This window comes from Mesoplodon densirostris, chromosome 15 (genome assembly GCF_025265405.1).
Source record: "Mesoplodon densirostris isolate mMesDen1 chromosome 15, mMesDen1 primary haplotype, whole genome shotgun sequence".
NCBI classification, from domain to species: Eukaryota; Metazoa; Chordata; class Mammalia; order Artiodactyla; family Ziphiidae; genus Mesoplodon; species Mesoplodon densirostris.
This window is the reverse complement of record NC_082675.1, coordinates 17,044,357-17,071,821: the sequence shown is the minus strand read 5'-3', so window position 1 is coordinate 17,071,821 and position 27,465 is coordinate 17,044,357. Positions and strand designations below refer to the sequence as shown.

Below are 27,465 nucleotides of genomic sequence, written 5' to 3'. Positions count from 1 at the left end.
TAGGAAAACAAAACTCCTTCCTGCTCTTCCTGCCCCTCCCCTTGTCAACACTGACAACACATCAGAAAAGGAGCAAGCGGAGAAAACCGTCCCACGGCTTAGTCTGTCCACAGGCTATCGTGGAAGCTGAGGGGAAACAGGGAGGGGACGCAGCAGGCTCAGTGTGCCTTGGCAGCGACAGTGTCATGGCCTGGTGTCCCAGTGGAAGTGGAAACACAACAACTGTTTAGCTTTCCTTGAATGCGCTGCTGGTTGAAATGGCCGGGCAGCATTTAACAAAACTCCGTTCCCTTAACCAAACATCCTGGTGGAAAGAAAAGAAAGCTCCCAGACTCATCACGGAAGAACCCTTAGTAGCCAAGAGAACCCCTGGGTTTCCCTCTTCCCACCCCATCACGTCACTTCTTTGCAACCAAGTTCAAACTCAATCCCAACACAAGAGTGTCACTGCAAATTGTTTATTAAAACACAAAGCAATGGACAGTGAAAAACATCCTGATTTTTTTTACTTTTTGGTGGGAGTAGGGTGGGGCATGGAAGGGGTAGGGACAGATGGAGACAGCCCAGAAGGAAAGAGCTCTATCCAGCTTTCCCGGGCCAGCCAGGTTCACAGCCCTCAATCACATCTCACTGCGTCGCTGGAAATGCGTGTTGTGGCTACAGACAGAGAGTAGGTTTGGCCTCTGCAGGGAGAGGATGGGAATCTAGAGTAGGAGCTACAGGGGCTACTGAGAACTTGACACTATTGTCCAGTACTTGGTACAGAATAGAGCAGCCAGGCCCGATCTAGAGGGGTGGGGTTGGTTTCCTGACGAGCCAGGTTAGGCCAGTAGTGGTTGAAGAGGCTGCCCTGAGCTCTGAATGGGCAGCTGGTCCAAGCGTGGGAGAATTTGGTGGAAGGAAAATCCAAGGAGGGAACTAATCCAGGGTCAAATTTCTTTTCATTCCCTGGATCATGACACACCAGGGAAGACAGGAGTCAAGGATGTCTCATTCCTGGTTCTGCCACAATGCCTCTCCCTGCCAACTCTCCCCTCCCACCTGGCAACTCGGCCCTCCTTTCCCGACAGTTGTCCTTTGAAAGGACGGAAAGCGCACTTCAGATTGTTGTTGTTTTTCCTCGTACTGAAATAAAGCCCCAAAGCTCAAAATAGAGGTGAGAATGGAGTTCTGCTTTTCCTGGTGCTACGTGCTCCCCTCTCACAAGACTGCCTGGATGCGAGAGGTGCCAGGGCCCTCTGTGCCAACTCCAGCAGGCACTACTGTTTCCCAGGCTGCCAGCAAAATCCTGGCTCCTTGTTTTTATACTCCTGGGGGGTGGGGAGGGGGGAACCCGTCCCAAGAGATCCATCCTGCTCTTTTCCTGCCAACCCAGCCAGGCCCCAAATCATCTGCCCTTATCCAAATGATTTGGCAGCCTATAGCCAGCTTGCCAAAGGCAGCTGGGCAAGGACAAACCAGCGGCTGCAAGCCACCCATGTACAGGGAAGAAACCGCCCTCGCTGGGAAGCGGACCCATTGGTGCCAACCTAGTCTTGTAACAAAATGAGGAAATCTAGCCCTCTTGCCCCAGGAGAGGTATAAATACAGAAAGAGTCCTAGCTCGGACTGAAAGGGAAAAATTACTCTGATCTCTCCTAAGTTTGAACGTGAAGCCTTCTTTGCAATTTTCTTAGAGCTCTTTGGTCCCTAATTACATCTTCCCATAGAAGAAAAGCAGATTCCTTCTCTGGTCTCTGAACCAATCCTGGGTGTTTCTGGTTCTGCTTCTGCACCATCACTTAGCCTCGCCCCAGGCGCCTTCCCCAGGGGCCACAGCGGAAGGAGGCCCAAAGCTTACCCTCCCCTCCCCAACTTGTTTTTTTAAAACAGGAGCATCTATTCGTCTCTCACTCTGGAAAGCTCACCTGCTCTTCTAGGTCCTTTTGGAGAGGCATGGAGGATGGTATTAACGTTGCCACTTGATGCCATTAAGGCTCCTCGAGGCAAGAAGACACCTGAATTAGGTCAGAGCCAGGCAGCAAAGGGGAGGGGGAGGAAGGGACTGTGAGACCCCCTGCCCAGACCTGAATCTAGAGGGAACGCCCACCCTGGCTCAGAGCAGGAGAGGACAAGGCACTGTGCTGGCCGCGTGGGTCCTTCCCCAATCCCCAGGGAGGGTCAAGATCCTGCTGATCCTCCCCCTGTGCTTCCCAAGGTAAACCAATTTCTAGGGAAAGGAATATAAGTGCTAGGAAAGGGAAAATACTGCTGCTGTTTTCTGAAGTTCAACTGAGATTCTAGAAGCCATGGCCAGGCCTTCCCAGGCGAGGGCAGAGGCAGGATACGGAGGAAGAGAAATTCCTTAAAACAGAAGCTTCTCCAAAAAGAAAAGAAGTCAAATCACAATTCTAAAACTGGATTAAACAGTTCCCAGGCAAAGAAAGGGGGCAGGGTAAACTTAACTCAAACTTCACCCCATCTCTTCCAAGCCTAAGTGACCTCTACTGTGATCCTCCAATTTCAGGCCAGTATCTCTTAGGCAAACAGTGGGAACAAGAAAACAAGATCACACTCTCAAACCAACAGGTGGGCCTGCAGGCCCTGTGGTCCTCCTGCAAGTCTGACATCACTGACACAAAGAGAACCACCTTTCAAGTCACCAGAACGCAAGGGAAACACTGAGCAGCTTCTCCTCAATAGTGGAGGCTTTTTTAGAAAAACCTAACTGGTTTAGGGGACATGGGTCCCAAAGATTGTTTCCTGGCATGATGTTCCCATCAGCAATGAGTGAAGCCCCCAAAAAGTCTGATTAGAGGCCAGTTGGTCCCTGATCCAAATCAGGGCTACACTGCAGACTCTGAGCCCACCTCCCTCAGACATCTTTGCCCAGTCCACCCGGAAACTGAACCCAAGCCACACTTCTGGCAACAAGAGTTTCACCTTGGCTATCTGCTCTTGGCTTTGGCCAGCTGGGCTCAGGAAGATCTAAAACCCTAGGACAAGCGTGGATCCAGTAGAAGAGCCCAGGCCTCTCCTTCCTCACGCCTAACGGGCGTGACTTCTCACCTCCCCAACCCCAGCCAGACTCCCCTACAGCACAGCCTCTCAGCCCCTAGCACCAGCTCAGGATACAGACGTGGGGACAAACAGTGCAAAAAGCAAAAGATGAACAACAGAGTAATTCTTGACATACACAATACAAAAATAAAAATAAAGAGTACCCCATCCCCACCCCTTTAACCCAAATTTCATGTACCTATATCGTCTTGAAAGAGCCAAAAAAAAAAAAAAACTTTCAAGTTCAGCATCACAAGCCAACCGTAACCAGCCCTGGGCAGCTCTGTGATCTGGGTGTGCTTGGCTCCAGGGGACTCGACCCCAGCTGCCCCCATACTTCTTCCTGTTTCCTCACTTCCCCTTTAGTTTTTCTGAGCCACAGAAAGATGTTCCTTCCTTTCAGACACAACCAAAGAGGAAAGTGCCCGTCCCTATCCCTGAGCTCAGGGGGAAAGGGTGGGCTTGGAAACAGAGGCAGAAGCAAAGCTGCTTGGCTTACAGTACCGTTAGGAAATGGCCCCAGGAGCCAGGGTTTCCTTCTGAGACTCTGAGTCACCGAAGGGAAGGGTTGAGGTGAGGAGGCGGGGAGCCCTCCTTCCTCAGAGAGCCCCAGGCAAACTGATGAACAAGGCACAATGGAGGCAGCACCCTGTTTACCCCACTGGCAGTAGCCTACGGCTTTGGAGAGCTGTGACGGAACGGGACTCGAAGCCCCTGTCAGAAGCCCAGTTAATAGCCAGGATGTCCACTGCCCCAGGCAGGTGGTCCCCAGGACCAAGGCTTCAGGACATCATCCTGTAACGCAGGGAGCTTCATGAAGCACTCCAGAAGTGTTCCTCTGATTATAGCTCCAGGCCGCAGCTGTCCAGCTGCCTGACTCAGTACCCAAGTATCGAGGCCTAAGTCACAGTTGAAATAAAGGGCTACGACTCTCAAAGGACTAAATGCTGACCTGGAGTAACTCATTAAGAACCAAAACCCAGGACATGAGCCCAAGGGCTACTTAGTCACATAATAAGCAGTTCAAATATATGGAGCTCTTGGAAAACATATCCAAAGAGACAAACTCAAAATTAAATGCATTCTAAAAAGATGAGCCTGGCCTGAGCTTCTATGCTGCTCCAACCCAAGCATAAGCTAATCCTGCAGCTTTCCATCCACAAAATTCCTTGTAGCTTAGCTGGGTCCTCTCTCATTGCTCCCCTAACTGGGAAAAGGATGACAGGGACCAGAAAGGAGAGGAACAAGGAAGCCTCACTTCCTGCAGAAATTTTCCCATGGAATTCAAGACAGACACTTAGAGGCTAAGGGTGGCTTCAGAGCTGCCAAGACTATGGCTGACTGGCAATCTTTCAGCCCCATCACATCAAGAACCTGGCTGAGACTTGGACAAGGAAATGAAAGGACAAAAAGGGCAGGCTATTAAGGTCAGTGAGAGGCGTCACTGGGCCAGATACAGACAATCAGTCTAGCTCCTTGGGGCAGCTCTAGGCCTAAACCAAAACTGGTTGAACCGTGACATGGAAGGATGTGGGAATAAATGAACATCAGGTACTAGATACTCTCAACAGTGGTCAGTCACTTAGTAGGGCTCAAGTCTCCGAGGTTGCTCTTAAGTTATGCTAACATAAGCCTTTTCTGATCCAAAGATCAGAAGAGACTTTTAAGGTCAAGTGTTCTGTTGCTGCAGGCTGGAAAGCATCCCTGTCCCCTGGCAGCAAGACCCTACAAAGGGGCCAATAAAAGAACTGCTGGGTCAGGTCCTCCTGGCTGCTGGCTCAGAGATCCAGGGAGGGAGGTACCAGTAAGGTGAGGTGGTGGAGGATAAGACATTCAAGCAGAGGGAACCCCAAATCCCTATGTCTCCTTCCCTTCTTGGCAATAACTTAGCGGGATGGTTGAGAGAGAGATTTCAAATGAGCCAGGTTCAGAAAAAAAGAGAGAGAGGAAATCAAGTCCCCAACAGGCACTGAAATCAAAATGATTTGTTTGTGGTAAGAAGTCAGAGGCAACTTGAGGACCTGATATAAACTAATCGTCTCGGATACCAGACAGTTCTCTAACTGGCACATGTCCGGGAGACAAGCAATGACAAAGCTCAAACACTTAAGGTGGAACCATCATTGGGCTAAAACCAGAAAGGCTTCCAAGTAAGGAAGTATCTACTTTTCTTTCTTCTTTTTAATCCCCCTTCCGTTTTCATTTTTATCATACAAATTATACACCTTCACACACACACACACACACACACAAACCACACACACTTTGAATCCCAGGACATCTGAAAACTTATCTAGACATAACTTCAGAATATACCCAACTCCCAGCGCTAGTCTTCTCAGGTAAGAAGATGACATTTCCCTGCTGTTAATTTCTAACCTAAAAAAAGGAACCGTGTCTGCTCTGAGTTCAGAGTCCTTTCCACTGCGTTTACGGACGAAGACCCTGGACCAGGTAGGATCCAGTTTACCCTATGTACCCTGGAGAGAAAAGAGACAGCTGGAGGCCACCATAAAGAGAGAACTAGGACTGGAGCAGGTCTAGGACCAGGTGGTGGATGAGGGCTGCTCTCTACTCACTCCGCCTCTTTTCATCTCCTTTAATTGTGTGTGTGTGTGTGTGTGTGTGTGTGTGTGTGTGTGTGTGTGTGTGTGTGTGTGTGTGTGTGTGTGTGTGTGTGTGTGTGTGTGTGTGTGTGTGTGTGTGTGTGTGTGTGTGTGTGTGTGTGTGTGTGTGTGTGTGTGTGTGTGTGTGTGTTTCATTTGTTTGTTTTTGTTAATCACTGTAAAAAATACAGAAACCCAAACCAACATGTTTGGTTTCTTTCCCACACCCCTCCACCTATTCAGGATGGTGATTTGTTCTCACAACCGGCAGAGGCAGAAGAGGGTTGGAATGAAGACTCCAAAGGCCACCAGGATGGGAAACATGAGGCTGCTGTTGTCCGAGGCATAGGGGTTGGGCGTGCGGGGGCCCGACTGCACCCGGTTCTTATTGGTCTGTCTTTTGAGGTTAGACCCTTCATCGTATTCTTCCTCCTCCTCCTCCTCTTCTTTCTTCTCCAGTCCTGGATGAGGCTGCAGCTTTGGTACATCTGACACAAGAAGAAGAACACTTTTTAAGTAGGACCCATGGCATTTAAGTGAGGCCCTTAAGGGCAGTAAATGAGTCACAGTAAAGAGACCCTGTGACCTAAGCAGGATGCACTTAAGCAGGATCCACAGGAAGGAGCAGAAACAGTTCCCAGCCTAGAGAACAGCAGATTGCTGCGCAAACATTTGTCTTCTTTAGATTTAACTAAAACGTAGTAAAAGCCCTGAGCACAGAGAGGTTCACTACCTCCCCTTCCTGTCCTACTTCTTCAGAGCCCAGAAAGAACCAGACTGGACAAGGATAATGACCCGACACCCAGAGATTAACCTTTTCAAACCTCTCCTCCTCCCTCCTACGATCCCACATTCCCTTTTGATTCACACAGCAATCAAGGAATAGCTGATCCACAGAGTTGTGGGTTCTCAGCACACACTATCCCTCTGTTCTCTGTCCCCTCCTGAGGGACTCTGGCTACAAATCAGTTTGGTGGCAAGACATCCTCTGGGATGTCAAAACAATAGGATGCGAGCCTCGGTGCATCCAGGATGAGGTGGGGAAAGGCACAGAGGTGGGAGGGGGGAGAAAAGTCACTAAGACAGAAACTTTCTCTGCAAAAATCAGCCTGGGAAAGCTGGCAGCCAGGACCCTCAACCCTGAGAAAGAGATGTACTCTCAGGCTGGATCCCAAGGACAGGGAGACATTAGTAAATGAAGTTTTGCTCAGTGCAGCCCAGCAATGCTGCACTCTCTTGGAGCACACCAAAACACTCAAGGACCCTTCCTTCTGCCTTTTTCTTCTTTCTGCCCCCAGGACACAGATGTCAAAGAAACAGAATAAGGATGAGTTTTAGGCAATTCCAAACGACTACAAGGCTCAGGGCACACCATAGGTCACATTATTAATCCCAATTTACAGTAGGGTTAAAGGATTTTATCCAAAACCAATCCGCTGATTAATTGGGGCAGCAAGATGTGAACACAGATCTTACTCAGAAGCTTACGGCTAGCACCATGCTACACTTCACCCCTGGCCACTGGACTCTGGGTTCCCTACAGTCTGGCTTTAAGTATTAGTGTTTTCAAAACATCGATCAGCTAAACCATCCCCCAAGGGCTTCCTCGATCAGATCCTTCAGACCACGTCAAAAAGCAGATCAGAGGGCTTCCCTGGTGGCACAGTGGTTGAGAGTCCGCCTTCAGATGCAGGGGACACGGGTTCGTGCCCTGGTCCGGGAAGATCCCACATGCCACGGAGCGGCTGGGCCCGTGAGCCATGGCCGCTGAGCCTGCGCGTCCGGAGCCTGTGCTCCGCAACGGGAGAGGCCACAGCAGTGAGAGGCCTGCGTACCACAAAAAAAAAAAAAAAAAAAAAAGCAGATCAGAAACACAACTTACCATCCACTGTCCCAGCCATGATGTAGAGTGCACAGACTTTGGGATTGTCATAGTATCCCTAGGAAATGGGAAACAGCGGTCAACTCCACACAGCAGCAAATATCCCCCTGCACCCATTCTTTTGAGTTCGTCCTCAACTGTGAGGGCAGAGTAGGAGCATTACCTTGACAAACTCGATGTAGAGTTTCCCTGTGAAGGTGGACACCTCCCCCTGGACACTCAGCTTCCCCTTTCTGATGCTCATCGGGATGATTTCATCATGAGCTGTACTGTGCCCAACGCGATCAAAGATATCCAAGTCCTTCACCACAACATGGCCATTCAATCGCACATCAAATACCTGCCAAGATGAGAAAAGGAGACAATGTCAAAACCACCCGCTTCACACCCCTTCCCCAGTTGGACATCAGGTACCTGCCTGGGCTTCAAGTTCAAAAGTAATTCAAGGAATGACAGGACTGGATATACTCCAGGGTGGCTAGAGTCCTTTACCTGAGCCAAATCAAAACCATGTTCCTTCATTGTCAAGGTCGCACACTGGCCGTAGGGAACAAATAATACAAACAAAAAGCTCAACATGGAAAGAAGGAAATTCAGAGGAAGGGACAGGAAGAGAACAGGGCTAAAAACAAGAAGGTGCTGACAACCAAGAAGGGAGAGGCTATAACCAGGAGGGCCTGAAGAGGATTAGTTAGTGGCCAAGAACTAGGATTCTGGCGTAGCCTTCTGTCACCAACCCCAAGGCAAGTTCAGTCGTGTAGTAATGGGACACAGCTGGGCAAAAGGAATCCAGCTTTGGGAGTTCCCTGGTGGCCTAGTGGTTAGGATTCTGGGCTTTCACTGCCATGGCCCGGGTTTGATCCCTGGTCGCAGAACTGAGATCCCGCAGGCCGCATGGTACGGCCTTTAAAAAAAAAAAAAAAAAAAAAAAAAATCCAGCTTTTCCTCAAAGCTCATCTGTTCCTCCCTTCTGGGAATGCGTCTCACACTCTCTGGCCCTTAGCAGAGGGCCATCCGAAAGTGGTAACATCCCACTGGTCAGGCAGGGGCCTGACCAGGCCTCACCTTCTGCTGGGACTGTGCAAAGTAGACCTCGGCAAATTTCAACACCAGTACATAGTCCCCCTCCTCCTTGATGGGCACTTCGTAGCCAAAGGTCTCCTCATTGTACCGCTCTGTTTGATACAGGATTTGGTCTTCGGGGTTGGAACGCAGGATTGGCAGTTTCATGCCATAGTCAGAGGCTGGGCACAAAAGACAAAGAGAAACCATGTCAGAGGCAAAACACAAAAGAAGAGTGGAGACCCCAGAACCACCAGAGGCATTTGCAGAGCTATGCTAATAACCCTCCCAGGGGAAGGGGCCACCCACATTGCACCTGGCTCTCAAGAGACCAGCCACAAAGGCAAGAATCAGATACCCGTTACCAAGGAAGAGTAAAATGAAAGAAACCAAGCACTGATCACCCCAAGAAGCTCCCATAACCCTCATAACGGAACTTTTTGAAAGTACATGAAAATGACTTTTCCCCAACTATATCCAGGGTGATGGGAAGGGAACAAGTCTAACTCATTCTAGAACAAAACACTGTGCTACAGCTGCTGGGCTCCCTGGTGAGGGAGAGCTTCAGAGAAACCTCATAAAACCAGGGGGATGGCCAGGAACACAGCAAGACAATTAAGTTCAAAGAATGTTTTTTTTTTTTTTCTCATTCAGAAAAGCTCAGTCTAAATAAAAAACAGGATATCTGTTAGGAAAGTCATTCTTCATTGTCTTTACTACAAATTAAGATACCAGCTTTGGCTGCTTTTTATAATTATTTCATTCAAAAAGTTCCAAGGCTGGTCAAAAGAAGTATGTGCATTAAAAAAAGGATGTGATGCTCTCTAATTTCCTTTGGGTCCAAACACCTTACTTCCCACAGACTCATAGAACTCAACCTCACGCAGGCTCTTGAACTTTCCCCCAGACAAACCGCAAGGAAAAAAAGCCCCTACTATATCCCCAGCACCTGACACAGGCCCTGGCGCATACGTAGGCACTCAATATGATTCGCTGAATGAACAAATGGCAACAAAGGAGGTGCCTGCAGAGCAGTCAAGCCATGCACTCCTCTCCACAGGGCCAGAGCCACCCTAGCAGGGAAAGAAAATGTGCCACGGTCCTATTGGCACCTCTGGCCTAAGATGCCCAGGTCCAGAGGGAGCCACCTTTCCCATTTCAGACAGACAAGGAGTAAGGTGGAGTAATAGTAAAAAGTTCTTACTTGGGTGGGTATCAGAAGAGCCAAAAACCTCTGTTGCCCTAAGCCTGCCCCCAATCTTAGTAGGAGACGGATCTGTACATGTTTTTCTTTCCCCCACGTTACAAACTATACCCAGGTCTTTCCTCAAATATAAGATTCCACACTCCAGCCGCAGAGATGACTAGCTATGCTTTCCAGGGCTCCATCAATCTATTGATACTTTCCAAACCACAGATTTAGCAGTGATTTCAGTACATGGGCCTAGTCTCTCCTCCACCTTGGAGGAGAAGCCTTGGAATTAAGATTTTAAGACCATCTTCCAATCTCACATGGTGACTCTGAAGACATCTGGCATCTAGATCCTTTGGGTGACGTTTGAGAGTGGTCATCCCGGGAGCTTTATCTTCTGAAACTCCAAGGGAGAGGATCTTTTATCTCTAAGGGAGGTAAAAGAGTAACTAAAAGATCCAATGGCTAAGGTCAAGCCCTTGGAAAAATAAACAGAAGTGTTAACGGTTCCTGTAAGTGAATGGCAGCCGGGAGATGAGATGCACCGATGAGACAATGAACAGGAAACTCATTGCACTTTTGTCTCCAGACATTTTTTTCTTCCTATTTCTCCTCAAGAAATCAAAGAAGGTGGGGGCTGAGTAGCACTGCAAAGGGTATACCGCCAGCTGGCCCAGGTCTGTCCCAGGCTCAGACCACAAACCTGTAAAGATTAAAAGATTGCCAGTCCTCTTCCAACTGAGTTCTAAGAACCTCCCTCTTCCTCAAGGACCGTGATCCTTACAAATTTGGAACGGTCACTAGATTTGCTTTTCAGAGACACAGAAAAGGTTGTGCATGTGTAGAGAATCATTTTTCCCCCCTTCCAGCATGGAAAAAGTGAGAAACTGACGGTACTGTAATCTGTGGCACTCTCAGTCCCACGGCTATGAAAACGCTGCCATGTGAGCAAAAAACTACTTAACAATCTTGGAATTATCTTTAAATATTTTCCCAAGTGGCTTTCCAACGAGATTTGCCACAAGCAAAGTTTTGCCCAAGTCCCAAAAGGGACAATAGCAAAAAGGACTTTTTCTCCCCCCCACCCCCCGAGCCTTTATGCATTCACAGCTACGTTTCTCTGAAATACAGTGTACACACGCAGCACACCACTGCAGCTGGCACGACATGGTTCAGATAGTTAGCCAAAGACGGAGGGGGACCAAAGGGCCCACACTATGTCCGCAGCTTTTTAGCTCTAGACGATGGAGTCACCAGGCTACTTGAAAAATTCAGCCCAGGTTTGAAGGTAAGATGGGTCTGGATTTGCATCCTGGCTCTGCCACCTACCATGTGATGTGGAACCAGTTGTCTTCTCTAGGTGTTTTCTCACCTGGAAAATGGGGTATCACCTACCTAAATTCTCTACCAGTGAACTGCTGCTAGGAGGGCCTGCAAACAAAGCCTGCCCCTTATGTGGCAGTACAGGAAGAGAATTCTAAGCAAATCCCTTGGCCTTAAGCAAATCAGAGGTAGCAGTGTCTCTCTCACACTATCTTTTCAAGCTCTTATCTCCCCAAAGCCAAATCCTTCCCCAGCCAAAAGGAAAGGGTCTTCAGAATTAGGTCTACAGAATTAGTCATCCGATGGGCTCAGGCCCCTGGCCAGCTTTTTTCCCCTCCAGAGCCACATTCTGCTCCACTTTTAATTCCATGTAAAAGGTCACTGAGCAAAGAAAAAGATAGAGACACTTTAACCTACTCTGGGCAGGAGAACTTTCAGACTCGTGTCACTGATTTCAAAAGCATGACAAGTTTTATGAAGAAGGAAAACAAGGCTCAAGAGAGGGAAAGCGAATAGTTCAAGGTCATACAAATGACTAGCGGGCATCCTTCTATGAAGAGGAAATATCTCCTAAAACCAAGCCAAGTTCAATGCCCTCAAGCCAAATAACCAGGTCTTTTCCACCACAGAGTCAAGAGGAACCCAGAAAGAGCAAGTTAAAAAGGACCTGGAATGCAGAGCACGCCAAAATCCCACACGGAGTGCTTCTGAATCACTCTCGGTAGTGGTACCTCCATCTGCTGAAGCACACGGGTTGAAAAAAGCCTTTCCCAGGCTGTCAGCATCTTCTATGAGCACTAGCTATCCTCAAGGCAGAAATGAAATTTAATAAACATTATGAAGTGCCTTTGAAAGCAAAAGCCACTGGGTGCCCTGGGCCACTCACCGTTACGAGAATGCTGAACTACAAAGACGCTATAGAGAAACAGCAAGTTCAAAAGCAGGCCAAACTCTTATCTGGATTAACATGGCAACAAATACCTGAATTCATTCAACATAAAAATGGACTCTCCTCGCGTGCTGGAAACAACATCACAGGCAGGGAAAGAAAGACGTACAGCTCCTACCGCAATTAGTATAAATAGCTGCAGGGGGCAAGGGTCTCCAAATACCTGGCAACCCTTACCCGAACAGTGCCAGAGAAGGGCAGGCAGAGGGAACCGCTGCACCACCCTTGGTGGTGCTGACTCCTTCGCACAGAAAGAAACTAGAGAGCTGCCTTCTGAGAGAGGAAGATAAATCACTTCTCAGCCCTAGACCTAAAGCCAGCAAAATGCTACTCTCAGGAGCCCTCCAAGTGCAATGTTGCAACTGGCTGGTCCAAGCTACAACAGCCTACAAGCCCACAACCGCCCTCTACTCTCCATCCACGCCTTAATACTGCTACAATTCATACCCAAATGGACCGCCGGCGTGGAGCAGGGAGCCTCCGTTTATGGAGTGGCAGGGTCTGAGACAGGACTCCAGTACACATGAGCTTCGGTAATTTGGTAAGTCGCATACTTTTACCTGCTACAATAAACTCTTCCAAAGGAACTGCGACCATGAGCCAATAACCCAAGGACAGAGAGCCCGGCTGAGTGCTGACCAGACCAAAAAAAAAAAACCCAAACCCACCGGCACCAGCAAATTAAAACCAGGATTTCTGAATAAGGGGAGTAGCTGGGGACTAAACCTGTGTGGTCTTAGCTCCCTCCTCTGCACAACGGACCAAAGAGGATAATGTAACCTATGTAAAGCCTGGTATCTGTTAAGTGAAAGGAACCATCTGCACCCTGTCTCACCATGGCTATCTCTAGAGGCAAAGTCCACAAACGGTCTCCTTCCTCCCTGCCCACACCCATGAAGAAAGAGGAAGGGTCCAGGATGGAGATAGCAATGACCTCCTGCTATTAAGTCTGGCTTTGGCTGCTGTTACAGCTGCTACAGACCAGGGCCCTGACTCAGCTGAACCCAGGCTACTGAGACCTACATGCCAGGGCTAAATAAATTCCAGAGCTAAACTGAAGACAAACATAGTGCTTCAGAAAACAGCTCTGGGTCCCAACACCCTGACATGTATGGAAGCAATAAACTCCCCAATATAACAAACTCCAGGACACTGCAATTAACTTGGTTGGAAGAACGAAGTTAAACCCTTTAGGAAAGGCAAGAGCCAAATCTGGCATCGTGGAAAAAAGAGTGAGAAAGTCTGTCTCCTACTTTTCTGGAGATGGCATATTGCCAATCTGGCAGCCTCTGAACCCAGCATACGGCATAAATCTCCTTCCAACACATGAAGCGAGGAACTTCCTTCTTAATCCTGTTTTCCAATCCTACTAACAGAAGAAACAGAGTCTAGAGCAGATTTTCCCAAAGAGTGGTCTGCAGATGTCCTACATCAGAAGCCCTGGGTGCAGAAACCTGGGTTTAATCTACAGGTCTGGAATTTGTATTTTTAACCAGCTCCCGTGGCAGTTCTTACACTAACTTTGAAAACTGTGCAGCTCTGTCAAAACTACTGTTGCTCAATCAATTAAGTCAAAATCATTTTTCCCATAAGCTGGAATCACACCTCTCAGGACCACTTAGGGTAGGTTCTCCGCACTCGCAGACGGAATATTCAGACCTTACTCTGGCTGACCCAGGTGACACACCACCAGCCCCCTGTGCAGTATGGTTTCGACATAACCGCCCTCTGGAAAGGGCCTGCAGCTTCTACTTTTATGCACACATGCCCCGCTCCAAAGGGGGTTGGGGGAGGAGGCTACAATCAAACTTTCCTGGCCCATCCTCTTCGAAGATTCCTTTCCATTCTGGCTAAGAATCAAGCCCCGCTCCTGCAGAGAGGGTAAAGAAAGCGGCCCACTTCTGGGTCGGCAGGAATATACCAGAAACTGACTTGAAAGGCGAGCAGAACCTCCGGGTCACGGACAGCGATAACCGAAAAACCCGTGAGGCCTCAAGGTGGCAATAGGCCGCCCTCGTCTTTACTTTCCTAGCTTGGGTGGAGGTGAGGGGTTAAGAAAATGCAGGATGCGAGGTCCAAATATCACTTCTCGCCAACTGTCTGCCTCGACGGCTCTAGGTAGCTTCGAGCCAGTGCCAGGCTCTGGGCTCTGATCGGGTTCCCGAGGAAACCGGAGAGAGAAACTTCGCTCCAGAGACGTGGCCCCAGGGTCGACGAAGGGGCTCGGGGCCCGCAGCCCTCGGCGCGCTGCGCCGGGCACGGCAGGCCCGGGATCCGGCGGCTCAGCCGAGGGGCTCTCACCTCGGCCCACCCGGCCTTCCAAAGGGTCCTTGCGAAAGTGGATGCCGTGCACGTCCACATGCGCCTCTCCGCCGGCGTTGACGGCCCAAATCACGCTCTCGGGCAGCCCGGCCCCAGCCGAGCCCACCACGCCGAGCCCCGGTCCGCGGAGCGCCGGCAGCAGCAGCAGCAGCAGCAGCAGTCGCAGGAGCGCCACGGCGGCTCCCTCATCCGCCCGGGCGCCCAGCATGGCGGCCTCCACAGCGGGGGGCAGCCTCCGCCGAGCCTTGTCCTCAGCCCCGCCAGGCCGCCCCGGACTCAGAAAAACAGCGCCACGGGCCGCTGTGCCTCAGCCGCCGGAGACATGTCTCTCTCAGGCCTACTTCTCAGCCACGGGTGCCACCTCCCACCTCAGGAACAACCTACCCCACCTCCCAGCCCCGGCCACGACCCTGCAGCCAATCAGCACCCGGCCCTCATTAACTACCCACCACCCCGCCGGGAAACGCCCGCCCATTGGCTGCCAGGCGCGGGAAAAGGCGTGGCTACTCCCAGGCGCCGGCCCAACCATCAGGCACGAGAGGGCGCGCGCGCAGAGTTGGGTTGAAGCGGCGGTTCAATGCGGAAGTGGTGGGGTGCAGCGCCCAGGCGGCCCCGGAATCCCACAGCTGAATAGGAAAGGGGGCCTAGCGGGGAAGGTTTAGAATAGGGCGCACTGACACGTCGCCAGCACTTCCGGTGTTCCAGGTTTTGGGGACCGAATAGGCTCCCGAGGGGGCGCTGCCGACTTTCCCGCCCCCTTTCTTTCTCAGGGAGAAGCATGAGCATACGCTCTAGTAGGAGAAGCAATGATCACTCTTCCGACCTGAGACTCGGCCTTTTTCCCCGCGTGAGAAGAGAACCCATCCTCCTCTAGAAAGGCCACAGGCACAGGTTTTCAGGGCAAGGGTCTCACGAAGACAAGATCCCGCCCCCACCCCTTAGCGGGCTCGGCGCTGGTGGTAGCGTCCAGACGGCCGCCCAATCAGAAGGCTCCAACGCAGCGGAAACGCGTGGCTTGGGGGGAGGGGCTCCAGGCTACCCGTATCTCCATGGCGACAGCCTTGGGCAGGCCCCAGCTATGGAGGGGCGGGGCTGGGGCTTCGCCGGCCCCGGCAAGGACTTGGAGGTACCCAGTATGGAGGTCCAGGCTGTCCCGTACAGGCATGACCCTAGCTTCCTCCCTGCTCTTTGGCAGTTCACCCAGCGCTCTCCTGCCTTGGAGATCCCTGCGCTGTGGTCGCTGCCCGAACTCCCTCTTCTCAGAGAAACTGAGGCCCAGAGAGGGGCGGAGCGTTACCCAAACGGTCATACCGCAAGTTTAGGGCGGAGCCAAGGCAAAACCCCATTTATCCATTTGTTCCACATTATTTATCAAGACCCTACTACTAGGATTGTCAGATTTAGCAGATAAAATACAGGAAGCCCAGTTAAATTTGAATTTCAAATAAATGGGACATACTCATACTAAAAATAATTTATTGCTTGTCTAAAATTCAAATTTAACTGGGCTTTTTGCATTTTATCTGACAACCCTGCCTACTACCTGCCAGGCAATGAGTTTTGGGCAGCAATGAACAAAACTACACCCAGGATCTTGCATGAGAATCACAGTCCTGACTCAATTATTTAGTTAGAACAATGAGGAATGTTGTAAAGGAACAAAGTGAGGTACGGAAAAGGAGTATAGGTGGGGAATTTAAATGCACCTGAATTCCTTCCCCAGACCCCAAGAGCAGATTCCCACAGAGACAATTTTTGTAGTATCCTCTACTGGTCCCACTTTTTTCCCCCCGTTTTGCAAGAATCTGGACTTGCTTCCTTCCACAGACTTGTTTCCCCTCCCAAGGCCTCTTTGGGGCCCTGCCCTAGAGTGTCTAATCCTACTTTCCTCTGAAACCTGTCATCCTTGGAGGAACCTGACAAGTCAGAGCTTGAAGAGCCCTCAGTGCAGGGGCGTGGTGCAAATGGGGGAACACAGACACAAAGAGGTGATGGAGACTTCCTCCCTCCTGGGCAGTTGACCTGTAAAGCCTATGTTCTGGCCACTTACTACACTGCTTCCAGGAGCTCATGTTTATCCTCAGGGCAGTCTAGTCTAGGAGAAACTATCACAGAAACTTTTAAACTTTTGAAAAGGACCCAGAAACCCTAACCTTAAGCTTTCTCCCAGTCTCCTAGATCCTTGGTCACCCCAGGAGGTGAACAAGATAACTGGCTAGCCCCCCCTCCCCCAAACTAGGCCCTTCAGAGTCCATGCCTGGCTGGGCTATCCTTGTACCGAGAGGCCTGGCCCCATTTTTGAGATTCAGATGCTGGTCGATTAGGCTACCTCTTAGGTAAAACAAAAGTTCTGATACCCTGGAGGCAGGATGAGCATGGGATCTGAGTTAGACTTTCTGGGTTCCAAACCCTGCTCCACCATTCACTCACCATGTGGTCTTGGGCAACCTCTCTGAGTTTCAAGTTTCCTCAACTGTGACATAATAGTTTCTACTTCAAAGGGTAGATGTGAGAATTAGAGAAGGTAATGCAACCATTTGACTCAGCAATTTCACTCCATTTCACCCAAGAGAAATGAAAACATATGTTCACACAGACACTTGTACATGAATGTTCATAGCAGCATTATTCATAATGGCTGAAAAGTAGAAGTAACCCAGATGCCCGTCAACTAATGAATGGGTTTTTAAAATGTGGTATATCTATACAATAGACTATTCAGCCAGAAAAAGTAACAAAGTACTGCTACAGACTACAACATGGATGAACCTTGAAAACATTGTACTGAGTGAAAGAAGCCAGAAAAAAAAAAGGCCATAAAGTCTATTATTGCATTTATATACAATGTCCAGAATAGGCAAATCTATAGAGACAGAAAGTAGCTTAGGGTTTGTCTGGGGCTGGGGGAGCAGGGAGATTGGGGCGTGATAACTAAAGGGTATAGGGTGTCCTTTTGGGGTAATGAAAATATCTAAAATCAATTATGGTATGGTTGCACAATTCTGTGAATATACTAAAAACCACTGATTTGTACATGTTAAATGGATGAATTGCATGGTATGTGAATTATATCTAAATAAAACTGTTACCAGAAAGAAGAGGGAAGAGAAGGGGGTGGGTGGAGGAGGAAGGGGAGAAGGCGATGCACATTAGAATAGAATAGACATTAGGATAGTGGCTGGCACAAGCCAAGCACTCAACCAATCATTATCCCGGAATGAAAGGGTCCCTGAGTTTTTGCTTTCTGCAATGTAACCCCACCTGCACTGTGACAGACTGCCAGAGTTAGGCTTTTTTAGGAATGCCCAGAGCTCATGATAAGTATAATCACTGAGGTTGCAGCCTCCTCAAACTCTTTTCTGCTGAAGGACTCTGTGCCCCTCGAGGGTGACAGCGTCTTCTGTAGGCAGCACCCCCTCACCCTGGGGCAGGTGAAATTGGTGGTACCATTTAACAGGGTACTTCCTAACAGAAGAATTGGGCCCTTCAATTCACCAAGCTCTTTCTCTTATCTCATGAGATTCTTACAGTGTTTGAAAGCCCCGTAGCCTACTATCCCCATGTATATAACAGAGGAAACAAGCCCGCAGGGATAGGGGCCAGCAGTTTTCAAATGATGGGCATTGCTCCTGCAAGCAGAAGTTGGTTGCTACAGAATGGGGTCTCATCTGAGAGATTCTGGCTCAGGGGCAGTCTCCTGGGGGCAAGGCGACTTGACTGGGGTGGAGGGAGTCAAGTTTCTAGCAGCTGAGGGGTTATCAGGAGCGGGACTCAGGGCTGGGATGGGAGTGGGGGCAGGAGACAAAAGGATTAGGGTTGCAGCTGCCAAGCCAGACTGGAGGTCCTGACCCCAAGGCAGGACTACATCCAAAGTCCCTGACCTAGGGAATTCCCTGGCTGTCCAGTGGTTAGGACTCCGTGCTTCCACTGCAAGGGGCATGGGTTTGATCCCTGGTCAGGGAGCTAAGATCGCGTGGTGTGGCCAAAAACAAAAAACAAAAAAACAAAGTCACTGACCTAGAGGAGTCCCCAAATAGCCCCAGGCCTGCTCTCAAGGCTGGCTGTCCACACGGCAGGGAGTGTGAGCTCTAGGAAAGTAAGGGTGTCAGTTCCCTGGTGGTACTGGGCCCAGGCCATTTCTCTCCAGCCTCCAGTGTCTCCTGCCTGCTGTGGAAGGTCAGCCCCATTTGAGAGCCCAAGGACCCTCAGAGTGGCTGCATCCCCACCTCCTTCAGCTGGGGCTGGTTTTCTCCAAAAATTACTTCAAGTCTTCAGAGGAGCAGAAACTCTCATTCATTGCTGGTGGGAATGGTCAGCCACTTTGGAAAACAGTTTGGCAGCTTCTTACAAAACTCAGCATACTCTTACCATGAGATCCAGCAATCAAACTACTGTGTATTTATCCAAAGGAAGTGAATACCCACGTCCACACAAAAACCTGCACACGGATGTTGATAGCAGCTTTGTTCATAACTGCCAAAATTTGGAGGCAATCAAGATGCCCTTCAGTAGGTGAATGGATAAGTAAACTATGGTACATCCAGACAATGGGATAGTCTAATATTATTCAGTGCTAAAAAAGAAATAAGCTATCAAACCATGAAAAGACATGGAAGAATCTTAAAAGTATAATACTAAGTGAAAGAAGCCAATCTGAAAAGGCTACATACTGTATGATGCCAACTATAAGCCGCAAAACTATGGAGACACTAAGATCAGTGGTTGCCAGGGGTTATTGCAGGGGGTGGGAGGACGAAAGGTAGAGCACAGAGAATTTCTAGAGCAGCGAAACTACTCTGTGTGATATTATAGTGGTGGATACATGTCATTATACTTTTGTCCAAAGCCGTAGAATGTACAACACTAAGAGTGAAACTTGGGCTTCCCTGGTGGTGCAGTGGTTGGGAGTCTGCCTGCCGATGCAGGGGACACGGGTTCGTGCCCCGGTCCGGGAAGATCCCACATGCCGCGGAGCGGCTGGGCCCGTGAGCCATGGCCGCTGAGCCTGCGCGTCCGGAGCCTGTGCTCCGTAACGGGAGAGGCCACAACAGTGAGAGGCCCGCGTACCGCAAAAAAAAAAAAAAAAAGTGAACCTTAGTATAAACTGGACTTTGGGTGATAATGGCATGTCAATATAGGTTCATCAATTGTAACAAATGTACCACTCTGGTGGGGATGTTGATGGCGGGACGGCTGTGTATGGGTCAGGGGAGTGGGGACGTGGTAATATGGGAACTCTATGTATTGATGCTTTCCACTCAGCTTTGCTGTGAACCTAAAACTGCTCTAAAGTATAAAGTCTATCTAAAAAAATGCTACTTCAAACCCTCCAGAACCTTCTCAGGGTGGAGGATCTGCCCTCCATGGAGTGACAGGAATGGAGATTTGAGGGTCAGACAGAACTGGGTTCAGGTCCTTTCTTAGTGGCTCCCCAGCTCTGTCACTCCTTTTCTCTCTAATCACTTCTCTCCTAAAGTGCAAATAAGATCATCCATCTCATAGTTGTTGCAAGGATTAAATTAGATGGTTTTAAAATGTACCTAGGGGCTTCCCTGGTGGCACAGTGGTTGGGAGTCTGCCTGCCGATGCGGGGGACACGGGTTCGTGCCCCGGTCCGGGAGGATCCCACGTGCCGCGGAGCGGCTGGGCCCGTGAGCCATGGCCGTTGAGCCTCCGCGTCCAGAGCCTGTGCTCCGCAACGGGAGAGGCCACGGCAGTGGGAGGCCCGCGTACTGCAAAAAAAAAAAAAAAATGTACCTAAACTATTTTTCTCTGTTTGTGGAAGAAAGATAAATGTTTTGTGGAAAACTCAGAAGAGAATTTTACAAAGATAAAATTCACCATAATTCCATCCAAAACTGGGATAAGGCATAAAAACTCAGGCCCTGAGAGAGCAGGTTCTCAAGAACCATTGTTTCCCAGCCATTTGATTCTCACCTCAAGAAGTTGGGAAAATAGAATGTCCCCATTTTGCACATAAGAAAATGAAGTTCAGAAGGGTTAAGTGAATTGCCCACACAATGAAGAGGCAAAAGCTGTGGCTTTTTTGGCTTCTAATCTACTCCTTTTCCTCTGAGCCAGGCTACCTATCAGACACAGATTGGTGCAAATCACAGCTCCACCATTAATTGCTGTGTGATTTTGGGTAAATGAATTCACCTCTCTGAGCCTCAGTTTCCTCATATGTGAAATGGAGAGAATAATTATACATGCCATGTAGGACTGTAAGAAGTAAAAAGACATGTTTTAAACAAGGAAAATAAAAAGGACATGTTTTAGAAGCTAGCAACATGGGACTCTTGAGCCCAGAGCTAAGTACTCAATAAATATTAGTCATGGGTGTGTGGAGGCATGGAACCCTTGATTCAAAGCCTAGCTCAACTTCTTAGAGTTGTGCAGCCTTGGGAATGTCATTTCTCCTCTTTGGGCCTGTTTCCTCATCTGTAAAATGGAAATAAGACCCACCACCCACTTTTGGGCCTGTTTCCTCATCTGTAAAATGGAAATAAGAGTATTAGGAGCCCTTAATGGAGTAGGTCTTCAATGCATAGTAGCTGTGAATCATTTATGAAGAAATAATTATAACATGTGACACTGGTAGTTTGGTAAATAGAAAAGGTCTTGGTGAAATCCTCAGGCTAAGGAGTTGGAAAAAACCTTTTCACTCCAGGGAGGGAAAAGCCAAAGGGACCCACAGTTCAAAAGTAGAAAATGGAGGAGCTGTTTGGAAGCCCCCAGGGGCAATTTCGCCTTGACCCACAAAACTGAAAAGGGGTGTTTCTTCCTATATAGATAAGGATCAGAAGAACAAAGCATGCTATTAATTAAGTCTTGCCTATTTTAAGTTTATGGAATATTTTTCCCCTTTAAAGATAAGCTCACAATAAAAGTTCAAAAGGTAAACACAGAGAAGGGGTGGGAGCCAGCCCTGCCTTTTGCTCAGCTCGCCCTGCCAGCCCTTGGTCTTGGAGGTGGGTGGGTCTGGTCCCAAAGCCAAGTTTCCATGCCTAGGGCCTCTAGTAGTTAGATAGCAGGGGGACCAGAACCACCCAAAGAGTCAGGGAACCAGCCCATGGTGTCTCCTGGTCCTGCCCCAAGTAGGCAACTTGAACCAAGAGAAACCTGGCTGGGTCTCCAATGTCATGGGAGGGAGAATGGACTTGGCTATTCTTTGCTTCCCCCAGGAGGATATGAGTCACAGGAAAGTTGCCTGGGACAAGGACAGAAAAAAAACAAACGCCTTCCCATCTGGGTGGCCTTGGGCAAGTCACTTCCTTTCTGCATTTCAGTTTCCTCACCTGTAAATGAGGTGGTGAGAACCCTCAGTCACCCAGGGTTGGGATGAGGATTATATAAAAGCAAATTTCCAAGAGTGCTTTACACAGCCATCGTCAGCACTCCCTATGTATTAGCTGTTCTTATTATCTCCCAGACTCTTCCTATGTTAAGGACACAACTTTTTGGAGTCAGGAACACCAGAGACAGTCTTGGCAAGTCGCAACCCCTCTCTGAACCCCAGTTTCCTCATCTGTAAAATAAGGTGGTTGTATAGATGGAGTGAGATGATAAATGAAAGGGACTTAACACATACCCAACAACACCGCATAAATAAATAAAGCAGCTGCTGTATCCTTTCCATTCTCTCCCCTTGACCTGGGCAAATTAGGGAAGCAAGAAGAAATACAATAGCCAGTGCTTGCATGCCAGGTTACTTGTCAGCTGTCCCTTTAGACTTGAACTTTCCACCATGATGGAAATGTACCATATCTGCACATCTAGTACAGCAGCCACCTGCCACATGTGGCTATTGAACTTGTGGGATGTGGCTGGTGCGACCAGGGAACTAAATTTTTACTGAATTTGAATTCACTTAAATTTAAATAGCCACATGTGGTGAGTGGCTACCATATTGGATGGTATTACAGATGAGAAAACTGAAGCTTCAGCAACTGACTTAAGGTCCCAGAGATTGTTAATGATTGATCATCAAAGACTAGCATCTAGGTCTGCCCAACTCCCAATCCTTTGTCTGTTTTCTGATTCCATGGCACTGCCTGTGACTTTGAGACCTCTGTAGCACAAGGACATGGTCCCCAAAGATCCAACATTGGAACAGAGGAAGACCTGAGGTCAGGAAGCCACCAGGGATGGGGCCTGGAGCCCTTCCTGCACACGACGGCAGTGGTCACAGATGGCTGCCACCCTCTGCACCCCCAGGCTTGTGTCTACCAGACAAATATTGTATTCACTGTATGCTGTATGCACTGGCCAGTACAAGGGATTCAGGAGACACAGCAGAGAACAAGTCAGACAAGGTCCCTGCCCTTATGTCCCTCACAAGCCAGTCAGGGAAGACAGACTGAGGCAGGAGATAGACGGGCCCCAGGCTGGGTAGCTGGAGTTGTACCCTGTGGACAGATACTCCAAAATAGCAGGAGCAAGAGAGGAGCTGAGTCCTGCCCAGATAAAAGATAGAGACCACATGTTTCTCATTCTCGAGGTCAAGGAGATCTTCCTGACTATACATGTGCAGAAAGGCTCCTCAGAGGTCAAAAGAGAGGGGGAGTCACCTCATAGTAAGTGATGTCAACCTACCCATAGGCCTCTTCGCTAGAATCCATCTTGGCTAAGAGATGTGTGCGCACACAGGGGAGGACCCTGAGATATACCAAATACGGACTCAGAACCAGGCAATGCAAGATGATTGGCCAAAGGCAACCTGGAAGAAATGCCTCATATAAGTGATTCAAACTACCACGAGGGCATGACTCTTTCTCTGAGTCCACCCGTGTGTCTATCCACATGTACCCCTTTCCTCCTAATAAATACTTTACTTGTTTCGCTACTTTCCGTCTCCCTTTGGAAGTTCATTTCTACAAAGCTGATGGGTTAGGACCTTGTCATTGGCCACTGGTCTAGTGGCTAGGATTCAGTGCTGTCACTGCTGTGGCCTGACTTCAATCTCTGGCTGGGAACTGAAACCCTGCTTCAAGCCACTGCAGGCCGAAGCCACCTGAAATCAAGAGATAGAGAAGTGAACAATACATATTTATATATTTGTGGATTTTGTTCATTTGTTCAGTAAATAATTGCTGAGTACCTACTAGACACTGGAGATACTGCAGTGAACAAGGTAGACATGGTCTCTGTCAACATGGAACTTACATTCCAGTGAAGGGCAGGGGGCATCAAATGATTTTTTAAAATATTGTAATATAATAAATGTATTAGGCCAGAAATTTCATATATGCTCTAAAGAATATAAATGAGATGTGGCAGTGGCTTCCTTCCTTCCTTCAATAGGGAAGCCAAGGAAACATTCAAGCCCAGCCCCAAGAAATGAGAAAGATCCAACAGCTACTCAATGAATGCAGGGAAAAGCATTCCAGGCAGAGGGAACAGCATGTGTGAAGGCCCTGAGCCAGGCCCTCTATTAAGCATTATGCATGGATTATTTCTCCACAACCCCCCCAGGTATGTGCAATTATTATCATTAATAATGGATAACAAGGCTCAAAGAAGAAGAGGGACTCCCTTAACACCTATATCCCTCAACTTCTCTAAGTGGCAGAGATGGGTTAGAAAGCAAGTTCATGTTACCACCAAAGCCCATCCCTTGATCATGAAACTCAGCCCCTTTGTCCTCTTTCTAGGAAAGACAGACATCAGTAAGATCATTGGAGCAGGTGGCAGGCACCTCCAGAGGGGTGAAGGGACATTCTGGCCCTGCAGCCTAAGCCACAGGCACAGCCAACAGCATCAGGACCGCTTTGCAGGACCATACTGTGCAGATCGTCACTCCCTGGTCATAGAGCCAGATCCCAGACTTAAACTGTGATTATATTGTCACTGTCAATGAGAGGTTCAGCCGCAGTTAGTAAAGAATGCCAAGGCTGGCTCTCCCTTCCCCTTTCCTTGAGAGGGGATCATGGAGGCATGAAGACACATGGGAGAAGAGATAGGGAATAACAATGCAATAATCATAAAAGTAGCAAAAACCTGTATCAGGCTTACTGTGTGCCAGGCACCATTCCAAGGGCTTCAAGTATACTAGCTTGTTTCATCTTCAAAACAACCCTGTAACCTCATCCCCATTTTGCAGATGAGGAAACTGAGGCCCAGAGGGTCTTATAACTCACCCAAGATGACATAGCTTATAAGTGGCAGAGCTGAGATTTGAAACCAGGTGGCTGACTCCTGAGTTCACACTTTAAAAAACAAACAAAAACAACAACAACAAAAACCTTTTTATTGTAAAATAAGACAAACAGAAAAACATACAGAATAAATGTACAACTTAGCGAGAGGCAAACACCCTTGTAACTACCACATGGATCAAAAATAGAACTTTGGGAGTTCCCTGGAGGTCCAGTGGTTAGGACTCGGTGTTTTCAGTGCCATGGCCCTGGGTGCAATTCCTAGTTGGGGAACTAAGATGCCACAAGCCTTCCACAAGCCACATGGTGTGGCAAAAAAAAAAAAAAATAGAACTTTGCCAGACTCCCCAGAGACTCCCCTCTCTGTGCCCCATCCCAATCACAGCCCCCTCCCTCTCTCTCCCTAAAAGGAACCACTATTCAGACTTTTTTTTTTTTTTTTTTTTTTGGCTGCACAGGCATGTGGGATCTTAGTTCCCTGACCAGGGGATCGAACCCACGCCCCCGCTATTGGAAGCACAGAGACTTAACCACTGAGCTGCCAGGGAAGTCCCTATTCAGATTTTTATAGGAATAATTCCCTTGTGTTTCTTTATGTTTTTTTGTTCCACTGGAGTGCACATCTCTAGACACTGTCATTTATTCAGGTCCATTTTTGTTTGTTTGTTTGTTTGTGGCCATGCCACATGGCATGTGGGATCCAGGATCTTAGTTCCCCAGCCAGGGATCAAACCCATGCCCCCTGCAGTGGAAGCACGGAGTCCTAACCACTGAACTGCCAGGGAAGTCCCTATTCAGGCCCATTTTTTAAAAAACCTTGATACCTGGGACTTCCCTGGTGGCACAGTGGTTAAGAATCTGCCTGCCAATGCAGGGGACACGGGTACGAGCCCTGGTCTGGGAAGATCCCACATGCTGCGGAGCAACTAAGCCCATGCGCCAACACTGCTGAGCCTGCGCTCTGGAGCCCACGAGCCACAACTACTGATGCCTGCACACCTAGAGCCCGTGCTCCTCAACAGGAAAAGCCACCGCAATGACAAGCCCGTGCACCACAACGGAGAGTAGTCCCCGCTCGCCCCAACTAGAGAGAGCCCGTGTGCAGCCATGAAGACCCAATGCAGCCATAAATAAATAAAAGTTAAAAAAAAAAAGAAACCTGCTGTATAAAAAATAAATAAAATAAAATACAAAAAAAAAAAAAGAAGTCCCACCTGAGCCGCTCTACCCTCCAAGGTCTGCGGTGGGGTCAGGCCCTGCCTCTCTGACCAGCATCATCTCTGCTCCTCCCTCCAGCCCAGTACACCAGGCAAGTGGAATTCTGCTTCGTTTCCCAAAGGAGCCACACTCTCCCTTACCTCCAGGTCTTTGCTTCCCCTCACTTCCTCTGACTGAGCACGGCTGAGCCTTCAGGTCCTAGCAAATCTGTCCCTTCCACCCCACTATATTGGGTGGGTATCTTTTAGTACCCTCACTTCTCCTAGGCTATCCTCATAAGTAACCTAGTAAATAGCACTTATACCACTACATTAGCCTTGTCTGTTTTCTTATCCGTTTCCCCTTCCAGTCTGAGCTCCTAGAAGACAGGGACCCTCGCGCGGGACCTGGCACATAGTAGATGCTCAATAAACAGTGGTTGAATGAAAGCATGAATGAGTGAATGAGTTGCACTTTACAAGTCACAAGGAGGCAAATGCAGGCCCAGTTTAATACCTTACAGACAAGGAGAACTCTTCTAAGATGACACCCACCCACCCAGGGGTGAAGATGCAGAAAGAATTCCTACCTGAGATAGGGTCCATCTCGGAAAATGGGTCTCAGTTCTTGGAAAGTAAGAGAAACTTTTCTTCAAATGATCTTATTAGGAACCCCTAGATATAAGACAAATTCAAGGGGAGAAGCACTAGTTTCAGCATTGGCAGAGGCGGAAGCCCCACCTCTGGGCCTCCCCTTGGCTTGAGCGCTCCTTTGAACAGTGGCCTGTCATCTTCTCAAGTCGCTTTATCACAGCTACCTTGTCTATGATTTGAGGAGGCCACAATACTGAGGACAGAAGTGTCCTAGCTGACACCCTAACTCTACTATCTCCCTGTGGTGCCCCCAAGGGCTCATCCTGTCAGCTGACACAGATGCCCCCAGAAGCCCCCTTTCTACAAATGGCTCCTCTGGCCCTCCAAGATCATTGAATTTCTGAAACAGTGTAGATCTGGGGGTCTTTGGGCAGAGCTAGGTACAGGAGCAGGCAGGGCTGCAGGCCTGCCTACTGGGGCACAGAGCCAAGGGCTTAGTCTCAGAATTGGATTATTCAAGTGAATTTGGAGCTCCCAGCCACCCTAGCTTCGGGGACACGGGGATTACCCAGGCCTCTGGCGGGGGGGGTGGGGGGCGCCCACAGTCCTTCCCTGCCAGATCCGAGAGCACAAATCCTCCACCTACCTTCTGCTTCCAGCCTTTAGCCCACAGCACACCTGCCTCCCTCGTGTCTGGGATTTACAGCAGTGTTATTCAAATTGAGGTCCTGAGAGCATCAAGCATGCCCTGGAACTTGTTAGAGATGCAAATTCACTGAATCTGAATCACTGGGTGGGGCCCAGATTTGGGGGCGGGGCTAACAAACCCTCCAAGCGATTCTGATGAAAATACTCAAGTTTGAGAACCACTGGCTTGGAGAACATGGGTCCATCCCACACACCTGTCCGATTATGCCGCAAGCCTGTCAAAGATTCTGGGCGACTTCTACCCACAAACTTCTCCTTTGGATTCCTTCAGCCCTTGGCTTATTGAAATTAATTACAATGATTACAATGGATCCTGTTTAATAATGCCACTTTGCACAATTTCACAGCCCCCGGAGGTGGGCAATGCAATACCCTGAGATCATTTACTGTGGACTTTATTATCCCCTTATTGCACATGAGGAAACTGAGGCTCAG

At 48.9% G+C, this 27,465-nt stretch overlaps 1 protein-coding gene across 4 annotated transcripts; it reads right to left on the bottom strand.

The window, feature by feature from the left end:
* Positions 1-442: 442 nt before the first annotated feature.
* MLEC (malectin) lies at positions 443-27,065 on the bottom strand. Of its 4 annotated transcripts, none has more exons than XM_060118593.1 (6): positions 26,969-27,065; positions 26,319-26,403; positions 8,593-8,771; positions 7,691-7,867; positions 7,528-7,585; positions 443-6,133 (listed from the first exon to the last, which is right to left on the bottom strand). In XM_060118593.1, exons 2-6 carry the CDS (start codon positions 26,332-26,334, stop codon positions 5,904-5,906), a joined length of 660 nt encoding a protein of 219 aa, XP_059974576.1. In that variant the 5' UTR covers positions 26,335-26,403; positions 26,969-27,065; the 3' UTR covers positions 443-5,903. The 4 variants fall into 4 exon arrangements, with proteins under 4 accessions (XP_059974576.1, XP_059974578.1, XP_059974577.1 ...); XM_060118595.1 differs by lacking the exon at positions 26,969-27,065 and adding an exon at positions 24,515-24,583 and having other exon boundaries at positions 26,319-26,405; XM_060118594.1 differs by lacking the exons at positions 26,319-26,403; positions 26,969-27,065 and adding an exon at positions 22,971-23,054.
* Between the last annotated feature and the right edge of the window lie 400 nt (positions 27,066-27,465).

Excerpts from the sequence above, each read along its gene's own strand:
- MLEC (XM_060118592.1), bottom strand. The coding sequence starts at position 14,583 with ATGCTGGGCGCCCGGGCGGATGAGGGAGCCGCCGTGGCGCTCCTGCGA. Across the intron at positions 7,586-7,690 it reads TCTACATCGAGTTTGTCAAG|GGATACTATGACAATCCCAA; the intron begins GTAATGCTCCTA and ends CCCATTTCCTAG. Across the intron at positions 6,134-7,527 it reads CATGGCTGGGACAGTGGATG|ATGTACCAAAGCTGCAGCCT; the intron begins GTAAGTTGTGTT and ends TTCTTGTGTCAG.